The 13,485-nt window shown below is 33.7% G+C and overlaps 1 protein-coding gene and 1 long non-coding RNA gene across 2 annotated transcripts; one reads left to right on the top strand and one right to left on the bottom strand.

Moving 5' to 3' along the window:
• Positions 1-417: 417 nt before the first annotated feature.
• On the bottom strand, positions 418-7,819 carry LOC123906966 (ALBINO3-like protein 1, chloroplastic). Its single transcript, XM_045957001.1, has 11 exons — positions 7,194-7,819; positions 6,533-6,643; positions 6,262-6,336; positions 5,496-5,556; positions 4,234-4,307; positions 4,015-4,119; positions 3,236-3,343; positions 2,012-2,115; positions 1,690-1,923; positions 1,285-1,597; positions 418-797 (listed from the first exon to the last, which is right to left on the bottom strand). Exons 1-11 carry the CDS (start codon positions 7,548-7,550, stop codon positions 717-719), a joined length of 1,623 nt encoding a protein of 540 aa, XP_045812957.1. The 5' UTR covers positions 7,551-7,819; the 3' UTR covers positions 418-716.
• A 1,240-nt stretch (positions 7,820-9,059) lies between these two features.
• LOC123906967 lies at positions 9,060-11,044 on the top strand. The gene is made up of 3 exons (XR_006809066.1): positions 9,060-9,412; positions 10,036-10,154; positions 11,023-11,044. It is a non-coding gene; the product is annotated as an uncharacterized LOC123906967 (long non-coding RNA).
• Positions 11,045-13,485: the final 2,441 nt, after the last annotated feature.

Below are 13,485 nucleotides of genomic sequence, written 5' to 3'. Positions count from 1 at the left end.
GTTTACTTCCTACTTGGATGTGACATGTACACACCATGTCATACCTTTTCAACATACCTTAGCGCATCTAACAGCAACAGATAATAGAGGGACTAATTCGATTGACATCTATAAAATTGAAGGTCGTTTTAACTATTTCAATAAATTCAGGGACAAAATTAATTGATCAGTGAAATTTCAAGAACAAAGCTACTTATTTACTGCAAGATAAACTCATAATTAGTGCAAGTGAGTATCCAAATAGCATGGGAAAAAGTTCTATAATGCCCATTGTAAAATCCTGTTACATGTGTATACTTTTGAAGGCAGACAAAGGCATTATGGAAGTTCTCTGAGTACAGTATTCGTATAACTTGGCCAAAGTTTATTGATCCATGATACTCGGATAAACAAGAATAGCATCGAAGATGACAAGCATACTATAAAGGGTAGTGTCTTTATTCATTTATCAGTGAAAATTGATGGAAAAAATATAATACAAACTCAAACTGTTAAGCTGCATATCAGCCATCAAATCTATAACAACCCAACCCCACCCGCTCGGCAATTGTAGAAACCTTGAATCTCGTTCATTCCATAATTTCGGTGGCAATGTACACTGTTAACCAGAAGATCTCCAATTGCATGGGATGTTGCATTTCTAATTTCTATCATAGCCTATAGATGCCAACTGGGCCGGTCAATCTTACAGCAGATTTCTAACTCTTTTAATTTGGTCAATCCTTTGTCACATGATCTGGATCTTCTCCATGAGGTTGCTTGTTTGTAGTTGTGGTTGTTAATACTTCTCTTGGTTCCTGTAAAATTGTGAAATTAAAGAGAGAATTGCATGATTTGCAAAATAACTCAGTTATTCTTATCCTAATGGTAAAAAAAAAAAAAAGTTGCCTCATTGCCCCGAGAGGGTAATAAACGAAAATTAAAAAATTAACACATTATTATCAACACCCTACCAATCATAACTCAGCTAGGAGTATAATGTTGCACACTATAGTTTCGTATGAAGGCTCATAAAAGAGGTAAATGGAATTGCCAAGCAAATACTTGATATCATAGGATATGTTGCTACAAAATTTATTCTCGCGTGATTCTTAACATCGGTCAAATTGAAAAGTTGATTGATGGTGTCCATGCGCACAAAATTACGACCAGCACATTATAGTTCCCACTTACCCCCACCATTATTAAATGCTAGGCAATAGAAATCAAAAAGCATTTTCTAGCATACCTATGAATGAGGCAATTTATCTTCACCAAAAAAAATTAGGAAACATACAATAATACCTTTTCTAGACTTTTCTTGTTTACTGCATTGAAATTATCAGAACCTTCATCATTTTCAGAACCAGATTTAGATGTAGAATTCTGATTTCCCTCCAAGTCCTTACTCAACAGATTACCATTTACTACTCCAGATATGGATGGATCAGTATCGGCACCCACAGATTGGGAATTTTCAACTAAGTCGCCTACAGCTTGATTTCTCCCTTCAATTGTTTGCTCGTGATTAGCTTTAGCTGCTGCTTCCTCAGCCTTCCTTTTTTCTTCTTCTCTCTGCTGTTTCTTCCTTGCCTCTAGCTCCATTAATTGCTTAAATCTGCAAGAAAAAGAGGAACGCAATTACAACAGGTTAAAATAAATCAATAGCATTTTAAGAAAGTGTAGCTACCTACAATAATAATAACTAACCTGTCACCAGGTCGTGGCCCCTCTGATGTCAATTTTTCATCTTTTCTGGCTTCTTCAACTTTTGTGGAATTTAGTTTAGATACTGACTTCTGAATCTGCATTGGATCATTTTTCTGAATCTGCATTGGGTCATTTCTCACATTATCATCTAGAACTTGGCTCAAAGGATTTTTTGCACCTCCTAACTTTTGAAGCCATATTTGCTGTAAAGTGCTCAATATATTATTTGTGAACCTGCACAACTTAAATGTATATAATAAGTAAATATAGATAACATGTTTAAACACATAGGACCATTTTGAAGGTTTTTGCTTATGCTTACCAGTAAAGGCTAAGACCAGAAGGAACTGAAAGTGCAAAATAACCGATCACTAATGGAAGGACCTTGTTTAAGACTTGATTACTCTTCACGTTGGGATCAGTAGCCTGAAAATTGACATGAAAAATGATGAGTAATTTGACTAAATATGTAAAGACAGAGATGCAATTTAATCTGCAGACACCAAAGTATATTAACATAAATACTTCTCTTTAATTCTTGTAGAAGAATGGGTGGAGTTCACATGACGCATGACATATTAGATAAAAGAAAATCCAGTTAGACAGCCTGGCTATACAAAAAGGACAAAAATCATACCAACATACCAATTAATTAACAAGCATGAAAAGTGGTAAGCTTAAACATATAACTAACCATGCTATATCGTATGCGGTATAAAAACAGACACTTGTACAGTCAACAAGGTTCCATAAAAGAAGTTACGGTTTTATGTGTGTATAGTTATGGTTTGTATTAATAGGGTGTCTGCAGTTTAGACAGTTATCTGTGTTTGTTGAAAAGGGTAACTACTTGTTAGGGGGAAACCTTGTGTTCGTTAGTGTTGAATTCAAATATGGCCTATAAACTAGATTATATCAGTAGTAAATTCAGTGTGCGTTAGGAACCTTTCTTTTGGTATATGGAAAGAATTCCCAAAACTGGGCAGAATTAAATAAACGAGAATGATTCTAATTGAATAAACAAGCAAATGATTCTAAATAGAATAAAGATTGACCAACAAAAATGAGAAAAGAACTCTGAGAGAATTTTTATACTATTAATTGAATGGGATAATAGGATTGAAAGAGATGATACAGAAGGAATACAATGATGATGAATGGGATAATAGGATCGGAAGTTAGAGTCTATTGACATCTTTATGGGTCGGGTTGATGGTCTTCTTTGGTAGTCTGGCGGCTGAGGAATGTCCTTCTAAGAATGGGATTAGAAGTGAACCTCTATTAGTTGGTGTCCGGTTTTGGCTTTATTCATTGGTGTTCCGCTTATATACGGCACCTTTGTTTTGTAGTTCCACATTTCCCGGCCTCTGTTCGTCTTGTGCAGAGACCGGTTATTAATAATAATATATTTGCCGTTCAAAAAAAAAATTATGATGATAACCTTGCACTCAAGGGGCAGGCTACCCCAAAGGCACGCTCTCTTTTCACTAGAGCTTTAATTATTAGAGCAAAGAAGTATCCAATTTAATTATACAACATCAATTACCTGTGATGATTGTATTATTTGAAGAGAAATGTATTGAGAGATAACCAACAAAACAGGCAAGACAAGGTAAGCCAACGTATCTGGCCATCCAAGGGGAGGGTGACCATCCTGAAATGAAAAAAAAATAAAAATAAAAATCATGAAAAGAAACCCCAAATTTAAATCCACCTAGAGTCTGCCAGAAATTACAATTTACAAACAATGTGAACAAAAAATCAAAATGATTAGGAAACTTTTCACAATAATCTAGATCAATGAAGGCGAATCATGTTAGTAATAGGCCTCTAATTGTGAGGACTTATTCAAGGAGGAGGCCGAAGAGCATAAGTGGGCCAGGGGCAACACTTGTTTAATCTATAGGGAATGGATTCTCTCAAGTGTGATTTACACTTGAGAGAATAAAGTGTAATCTAACACCATCTAAATTCATTTTCTCTAAATTTTTATATGTGTCTCTCTCTTGATCAATGGTAACAAAACACACTTTATTCTCTCAAGTGTAAATTACACTTGAGAGAATCCATTCCCTTAATCTATAAGATCCAATGTTTACTTAAAAGGAAAATACATATCAACTGATTCCCAGCAAATATGCACCTAAAAAATACAAAATGTAAGTAATGTGCCTCTTATTAATGAAACAAATTGTAGAGTTCAATATTCTATTTCATAAGATTTCAGAATGAAACTAAATGACCTGATCAGAAAATAATTCTTACAAGATTGCAGATTTAATAGTCTCAACACGTTTAATAGTACTTGCTAAGTGAGATAGTTACCACAAAAGGAAAAAGCCATGAGATAGCACTTCCACTTTGCCGGGCTGCAGTTGTAGTTGGACCAGAAAGAGAAGGTATCCAAAAGAAGCCTTCACTAAGAAGTCCCTTTACAAATTATTAGACAAAAACATAACATTAGCCATGGATAGAAAGATATGTATTCCTGAAAAACAGCATAATATACTATCAAATAGAAAATCAACATAATAGGCAACATACCTCATCTGCCACATTAGAAAAGGCTCGATATAGCCCGATCCACACTGGTGTTGTTAAGAGAACAGGCAGGCATCCTGGAAGAATGAAGGTTGATAAATAAAAGAATTAGCAAGTTCAATTTTAAAAAGCAATATTAATGTTTTATACTGAAGTGGATTGATCGCTGCATCCATCTACCTACCCAAAAAAATCTATTTTTTTTATCTTACTTTGGTTTGTTTCAGATTTTTTCAAAAATCATTTTAGTAAAAAAATCATTTTTTTTCATCAAAATGAGAATCTATTTTCAAGGGCTTTTATCAAAATCCATTTTTTTATCACTCATATAAAAAAATCTCTAGATTTTTTTTAAAAAAAATCCATTTTTTCAAAGCTGAAACAAGCAGGCCCATAATAAGCTCTTACACGCCACCACTTTTATGAACCATTGGATTAAGCAATTTCACGGATCTTATAGTAACCCATATGTATACTACTTTTCCTCTCTTATTTCAAAATTAAAATAAAAACTCTCTCTCACTCTCTCTAAATTAAAACCATTGTAGTTGAACCAGAAAGGTGTGAAGAACAAAGTTTAAAAAAAATATAGATCTGAGTTGAGAGAAGGAACGTGAGAGGAGGAAGGTCACCGAAGATGCTCGCCGGAAGAGGGAGTCTTGTGGCGGGGAGAGAGAACACACACACACACACACACACACACACACACACATATATATATATATATATATATATATAGAGAGAGAGAGAGAGAGAGATCTACAATGCCGTCCACAGAAGCATCTGAGTTGAGAGATGGTGTGTGAGAGGAAGGTCAACGGAGAAGCTCGTCGGAGGAGCGTGTCTTGTGGCTCGGAGAGGATAAAACACACATAGAGTGAGAGAAATCTACAAGACCGTCTATATGGCGGTGTTCATGGCGGGGCTGAGGGTGGAGAGTCTGCCAGAGTTGGGGAGGAGCTTTAAAAGGGGTTGTGAAAATTATACCATGTGATGGGTACTAGCAGTAATTGTGTAGGTAGATAAATCCAAAGGCTAAAACTATGTGCATCATACACCATTTGTCTAACTTTTGCATGTTAGTAGTCGCCTATATAACAATACTTATAGTTCCATGTAAAGCGTTAGAAACGGTACAATCAAAATTAAAAATCAGAAAACAACAGGACTTTTGACAAGAAAACTGGGCAAGGCCAAGCCAAAGGAAATATCTATAACTAAAGTCTACAACCCTTTTGCAATACCAACAATTATGTCATGGATACCTGCTAGAGGATTAATGTTGGCTAATTTATATAACCGGGCAGTTTCAAGTTGAATTCTCTCCTGCAAGAAGACAATATAGAAATCTTGTCAATTGAAATAAATAAATAAATAATCATTGGACAGAGGATAAAGTGCCAAAATGCTAACATCGTACGTTGGAATCCTCAAATAAAAAATGATTTTGAATTGATTTAGAAATCAAACTTGATGTTTAAAATCAAGTCTTATAATGGTATCACTTTCTGTTATATTGGAAAGGCTATTCAATAAGGGTAAATGGTCAGTCTTAATAATTAAATTAAATCAAATCAATTCCCATGAATACCTACCATATTCAATAGGATTTGCACGAGAAAAGAAATCAATGAGATTTTAAAAATTAAATCATTGCTTTTTAAAAACATCGTATTGCTATATGTTTTCAAGATAATTACACGTGAAAATGAAAGGAAGGCAGGCAACAAGCATTTCTTATCTTTTATCATTTCAAACACAAAATTTGATTTACAAATGAAACCAAATCCCATTTCTCAGCATTTCAAAATCCAAACACAATCTAACATGAGTACTGGCATCATAATTCCATCAAACAATATAGTTGAGCTCATTCAATTTCCTAGTTGCACAGAGTAGGAATTATGATGCTAAATAAAAAAGAATTCATTGTTTAAATTACCAGGAAATATCTCAAAAAAGAATACCAGTGGTAATTATAAAATATATTTTTTTGGAAAAAGTAATACTTATAGAAGTCATAATAAATACCTGATCCCCAGCATACTGTTTTTGGATAGCCTTTACTTGAGGTTGCAAAGATCGCATTGCCAAGCCAGATTCTACCTGAAAACAGTCGCACAAAAGTTTTTCTAACTGAATCATGATGAAAACGACATAAGGAAGAAAACAGCCAGTTAAATGTCAAAGTCAATAATCACCATTTCACGTCCACGTGTATAAAAAAAAAGAGCACAGCTCATATTGATCATTTTGAGCTATTAAAAACAAGTGAAACAAACACAATCCGAAAACGACAAACCTGTTTTTTTGTCAACGGAAATGTGGCAGCTTTTACAAGAACCGTAAGCATTATAATTGCAAAACCATAAGCATATGGCACATGCAAAGTAGAAAGTCCATCCTTGAGTACCTGAAAAGGATACAATACTTCCCTTAGATAATGCATGACGGTAGAAATAAATCACAAGTTCATAACTTATATAAGAAAGCGAACTACAAGAAACACGAATTCCGAAAATACAATGCTCTATGAAATTGCTTATCATTTATTGCTAATTCGTTATGCAAAATATATAACTTTAAAGTTGTATCCAAAGCAGCAACAACCAGTATGAGAAACCAGTGAAATTTTGCATATGGTGATTTTCTCAAGTGACAAGTACTATAACAGATTCTTCAAAACAAAAGTACTACAGTATAACAGGAAAAAACCATTAACAAGAACCCTACCTAGTACCTACCTACCACCACCAATAGGTTCAAAATATAGAAAGCTACAACTATAACTATAATTTCATCCACCCCAAACACACAAAAATTCCTTCTATATTCATTGAACTAGGTTTCGTCGAGTACGATGATAACTCAAATTCAAATAACAGCATCAATTTTTGCAATCAATAGAATCAAAATAAAATTAAAAAAAAAGTTGAATAAAAAGTTTGAGAAACCAATAATACCTTGAGAATAGTCTCCATATAATTGGTAATTCCAGAAAACCAATCGTTGTTCTGCTTGGCGGTGGAGGTGGTGGTGGTTACCACCGTATCAGAAGACGAAACAGCAGCATCAGCAATCGTATAAAGCAAACCTTCCGCTCGATTATACAATTCCCTAATAACGAATTCAGCATCTTCCGGTTCGGGTAAAAAACCGGGTTGAAATCCGAATCGGGCAACGGAAAGTGAACCGCGAAGAAAGCGTTTGGTTGAGGGTGGGAAGGTGTGGGAGTGAGGTCGAAGTGGAAAATGTGTTGTGGTCCGGTTTGCGAACGGAGTAGAGAGTATAGTCGGTGTGCAAGGTAATAGAGCCGCCATTAGTTGGCTTGGAAGCGAGCCGGTTTAATAAAAAAAACACTAATTACCGAACCGGTTGTTTGATAGGGGCGTTGTAATAAGTGTAGTATAATAAGCGGTGTGTGCAGAGAGTGGTGGAAGAAAGGTAGCTACGGAAATGGAGGCGATGTAATTCAACATACAATTTTTGTGTTTTGAGAAGGGGTTTTGGGGATTTTTTTTTTCTTCTCTCCTGTTGGGTTTTACGAAAGAGTTTAATTGGTATGTACTTTTTACATATACATTCATTCAATGATGTATGTATTGCCTTGTCATTTAATTATCAGTGTGACACATTATATTTTCTTTTAAATATTATGGGTCTGTTTGGTAAAAATAAGCTATAAGCTAGCTGATAGCTGAAAAGCTAGCTTATTGAAATTAAAGTGTTTGGTAAAATTAGCTTTTAAAGTGATTATTAAATATAAAATTACATAATTGATAGTGGGTAGTTTATTTTTTAGAGTGGGTAGTTATTAAATTAAAGGGTAAAAATGGAATAAAGTGTAAAAAGTTATAAGCTATAAGCTCAAATGCTACTTGAAATAGCATCTGAAAAAAAAGCTATAAGCTAGTACAAAAAGCTTGTTACCAAACACCTCTAATTTTTTGAAACAAGCTTATAAGCTCATATAATAAGCTATAAGCTAGGTTATATGTGTTACCAAACTATATATATATAAAATTATATATAACGTGTTGGTATATTATTGGTAAATTAATTTTACATTGTGGGTGTATATTATTTTTTTGTTTGTTTAGAATTGTTTGAAACTCATACATAGGATAGGACAATTTAAATTTAAAATTTCTTTATTCACGATATTTGGGTTCAAATGAGAGCAGATATTCCCGTAACTGCGATCGGGAAGGACTTTAACCACTTAATGTCAGAATTGACTCCGAATCAAATTAAATTGGGAAGGGCTGTAACCATTTAATGTCAGAATTGACTCCGAATCAGATTAAACTGTTGCGGGAAAACCAAAAAATGAGAGCAGATTCTCTCAATTGGATGATGAAACAAGGAAATAATGTGTAATTTCAGCCTTCCATCTCATCAAATAAAAAAAACTCATCAAATAAAAACACACAAATCTATTTCTCCTTTCCAATGTGATTTCCACAGAATTGGTTTTAGTGTGTGTTTGGTTTGACGGCGACTAGAATTGATTTTGAGAGAATTGAGTTTGGTTAAAAGTGAGTTGAACAGATTTGTTTTATGTTTGGATGGACTCATAAAAGTGATTCTTATGAGTAGAATGTTATTTGGATAGTTTAAATCAAAATTGATTTTGAAAGTATAATGACCACATTATCCTTAATAAATTTAAAAGGAGATATCAACATTATAATAATTATTTTTTCTAAAAAAAATAAAATAAGAGTTAATTTCAGTATCTAAAAAGAGGCTTTTGTATAGAAAAAAACACGTGGGTCTAGTTATTTTTATTAAAAAAAAATTTCAATTTGTAACATAAATTAATGGTCCCGGGTCAACATAAACATATGGCTTTTTAGGCCCAAATCCTACTTCATCTCTAACCTAGAGACAATCCCTTTAGCATGAATAGCAGACGGCGATGAAAAAACAAAAAAACCAGAACTTGCAAAATGGTCACTGTGTTTGTTGTAAGAGGAGGGCAAAATTGATAGTCGCCTACAGCTTGATTTCTCCCTTCAATTGTTTGCTCGTGATTAGTTTTAGCTGCTGCTTCCTCAGCCTTCCTTTTTTCTTCTTCTCTCTGCTGTTTCTTCCTTGCCTCTAGCTCCATTAATTGCTTAAATCTGCAAAAAAAGAGGAACGCAATTACAACAGGTTAAAATGAAAGTCAAGATCATACGTATCCTTCTCAAAATTACAATTCCCTTTCATTATTCATTGTTCCTCTTTCAATTTTTTCTAATTCTTTGTTTTTTCCTTTTACCCGTTTGTTCATTTGCTTCACTGATTTATGTTTTCAAATTTTCATGCTTTTACTCTTTTAGTCTAATTGAGTATTTTCAGAAAGAACAAGTTATGTTTTTCTTGACTTAGCTCTCTCTTTTTGCTGCTGATCTTCTGTTAAAAGAGTATGTTATCTTCTTTATCTTTGATTTTACTAACTATACAATGATGATTACATTGAATTATTATGTCATTTTCTCAAATTATTAGTGCGACACTGTCTGTGTCTCTGTCCGTGCTTCATAGATGGCTACTATCTTTTTTTTTTTTTAGAAGATAAATTAGCCTACCCAAATTGGCACAAGAGAGAATTGAATCTGAGACCTTAAAAGGAGCGCACTCCCAGGTTTCAAGTCAATACCACCTGACCAACCCAAGTGGGTTATAGATGGCTACTATCGAACTGATTGTGTTGCATTTTAATAAAAAATTGTGTTAAGTTTTATTTCAAAATTTCAACCTACCTATTTTCTACATAACTTGCTGGTAATTTTCCTAATTCTGTTTTCTCAAATGTAGATGGCATGCTGTTGCTTCATGGACTTGGGATGCACAGGATGAAACGTGTGGAATTTGTAGGATGGCGTTTGATGGATGTTGTCCTGATTGTAAACTTCCTGGGGATGACTGCCCACTCAGTAAGTTACTATCTTGCGACTTTCATATAAAGTTGTCATTATATTTGCATAATTAAATTGTCTTTGGTTAATTACTTAATCTAATAATGTTTGTATATTGGGAGTTCCATGGTACTCAAGAAGTAGTAAATTGCATAGCTGGTAATTGTTTGTGTTTTCATTTGTTCTAATAACTTTTTCTATTAATTGACTGAATTTATCTTACGGAAGACTTAGAAAATACTCCTTTAGCAGTTAATTGAGTGAATACTCTACAATAAAAACCTTATTCAACTAACAAAAATATCATTGTAGTGTGGATGAATTTATTCATTTGTTTGAAGTTTTGTATGTTGCTAACCTTATACACAAACAATTTCTTTTATTGCTTTTTGAGGTCTCTATAGTGTCACTGTATCACTCTAATTTTTCTGAATGTAGATAGGTATGGATAACTCTAGTATTCATGGAAGAAAACCAAAATTCCGCCGTATTAACTTGCCATTGCAGCCTTTGGCAAGCATCCCTTCATATGGCGGTTGTCAAAACATCTGCCACGTAATTCCACCATGTGTGTGTGTGTGTGTATTCTTTAGTTCAAACTGCTGCTAAGATATGTTGTTTTTTGCATAAAATGACACAAGTTGAATATTTTTAAAGCTTTATGTCAAAGTCAGAAAAAATTCCTGCATAATTGAGAATTTTTCAAGAGAACTTGCTATAAGATTCGAAATATATTTGGGTCATGAAATCATGCTTCATTGACAACTTGTCATTCTCTATGTTACAAGATTTGTATTGATTAAATTCTTAACCGATCAATTGATTCTATATTTATTTGTATTAAGTAGTATTTAGTAGTCTAACTCTTTTTTTCTACTACTTGCAGTTTGGGGGGCATGCAATCACGCATTTCATTTGCATTGTATCTTGAAATGGGTGAATTCTCAAACCTCACAAGCACATTGCCCAATGTGCCGTCGGGAATGGCAATTTAAAGGTTGAGAGCACAGAGCGCAATGTAATTTTTTTCTATACAAACTAAGGTATCTCTGTATGTAACTATTGAGATTAATATCATAAAGTAATTGACAGCCATTTAAGGGGGGCAATGTAATTTGATCATTTATGTACTTTAATATCCATATTGTTTCCATGGGATTGAAATTAGAGTTTCTAAATTGGTGCATGTTTGTCTTGTCCACAAAGGATCAGTGGAAATATGATTTATTCTCATGTTCTCTGACCAAAAAAAAAAAATCACATTTGACAGCTGATGCATAGAAGGAATGCAGGTCGTAGTTATCGATCCACTAACTAGCTTCTCTTTAATGAAATGACAGTCTGTTTCAATGTGTTTTGTTTTGTCATGCTGAACATCATTATGAGCAAGACCGATGTTTGATCTATTGTCACAAAACAATTTCATAGAACCTTCGGTGTATCTTCGAATCTTCTAGCACTGTTTCATCCACAATAGTTTACAAATTCTGTGTTTTATAGCTCTAAATTCTGCCACAGCACTTGATCAAGCCACTACATGGCATCGGAGCAGAACCGCACATGGTGGCACATGAATGATTGTACAAAGGTGATTTTTCAGGTACAGTCTGATTTTTTCGAAGCGAGTCTAATGTTTTGGGTGGTGATGTTGGATTTGCAAAGCAAAGTGCGGAAACGATTGAACAGTAGCAAAGGCTACGTGAACAGTAATGGTAACAACTAACAAGGATCCACTGAACAGAAAAGATTCAAAATAAGAAGAAAAAAACTGCAGAAGACTGCACTGGAGGAAAAAAAGTCCTGAATGAAGGCGGAGAAAAAAATGAAACAGCAATACCAGCAGCTAGGGTTTTTGCGGAAGTGAGATCCCAAAAATCAGAAGCACTAATACAATGTAGAATTATATCCTGAGTATATTTTAGTGTTAACAAAACAGTACAAGCACTAATTTGCTTAAATAGACTACTACTCGTACAAAAAAATCTTGTTCCCACTTTATTTTTTTTTATTTTTTTGCTTTCACCGCCAGTTGAATCTTGTATTATAAATGATGTTTTCTCTCTAGGCCTCCCATGTATCTTTTATACCCTAAAATATTCTAATTTTGCCCTTGATAAAAACTTCGGTTCGCAGAAACCGAAGTTTTTTCTAGTTCAAATTCAGTTAACAGAAACCAAATTTTTTTTCAAGGCAAAAAAAAAAAAATCGGTTCGGAGCAACCGAAGTTTTTATTGAAGGACAAAAAGTAAAATTCAAGGGAGGAAAAAGAACCATGAAGGACCTAAAGAGAAAACATAATTATAAATTATGGGTGAGGAAAAGAATTGGTTCAACAAACATCTATCGAACTTTATGAGCCAATATTATGATAAAAACTGTGGGGATGCAAATCTTCAAATTGTAAAGTAACAAGATTATAAATTGGTTGAATAAATCTTATAAAGAGAATATGCATATTCACTGGAAGATGGTAAGTTTAATTTCAAAGAAAATAATAAAGTTTGGAATTTCAAAGAAAAAAAAAAAACATTTGTGGCATTGTCACTGTGAAGGAATTTGAATGTGGATGCATTTTTTGTTGTGTGAGATTGGAGTTGGAAATTGTTCATGTATGAACGAAGAAAAAATCCTTCTTATATATGGATCAATGAGTTTGATAAAATAAAATCGAGCAATGCTCGAGTTAGTTCATAAATGAACATTATTATGACTCTTAATACCATTAAGAAGACGAGTCAAACGAGTAAAAAAATCCAAGGCAGATACAATAGTTCTACTGGATTTTCATAGATTTTTCGGAGAAATGTTGACCTACTTCCACATGAGATGGTGGTGTGATCTTCAAGCTCAGCGCCTATGGTTGTATACTCCTTCATACAAAAGGGGTTACATCCAGAGACACTGTGATGCTAAAGTAAGACATAGTACAAAACAAACAGAAAACAAATTAGTGTAATAATGAATGATCATACATGGGGTGAACCCCTTATTTATAGAGTGGATGGACTCATACATGTTCCGGTTAGTTGTTAATTATATTTACTAAGTTGGTCACTAGTATCGTATCAAGATAATTATGATGTATCAGCATATAATTGAATGACAAGGTTGTGGTAGTATGAGATTTGAATTAGTTCCTTCATGTGTACGGATAAGTATGATGTATCAGCATATAATTTCCAACTACTCGATAGTTAATGGATACGGATGCGGATTTAATGGTATATGTATCCGTCGATATCCGTACTCGTTAGTAAATAAAATAAATATGTTCAATAAACTTCTAACATGACTGATCTTACAATTCTGAATCAAATTTAATAAACTTCGAAACAACTCAATAATAATG

Source organism: Trifolium pratense, linkage group LG2 (genome assembly GCF_020283565.1).
Source record: "Trifolium pratense cultivar HEN17-A07 linkage group LG2, ARS_RC_1.1, whole genome shotgun sequence".
In the NCBI taxonomy this organism is placed as follows: Eukaryota; Viridiplantae; Streptophyta; class Magnoliopsida; order Fabales; family Fabaceae; genus Trifolium; species Trifolium pratense.
This window is presented reverse-complemented; position numbering and strand designations above follow the sequence as displayed.

Excerpts from the sequence above, each read along its gene's own strand:
- LOC123906966 (XM_045957001.1), bottom strand. The coding sequence starts at position 7,550 with ATGGCGGCTCTATTACCTTGCACACCGACTATACTCTCTACTCCGTTC. Across the intron at positions 2,116-3,235 it reads AAATAATACAATCATCACAG|GCTACTGATCCCAACGTGAA; the intron begins GTAATTGATGTT and ends GTCAATTTTCAG. Across the intron at positions 1,598-1,689 it reads GGGCCACGACCTGGTGACAG|ATTTAAGCAATTAATGGAGC; the intron begins GTTAGTTATTAT and ends TTTTTCTTGCAG.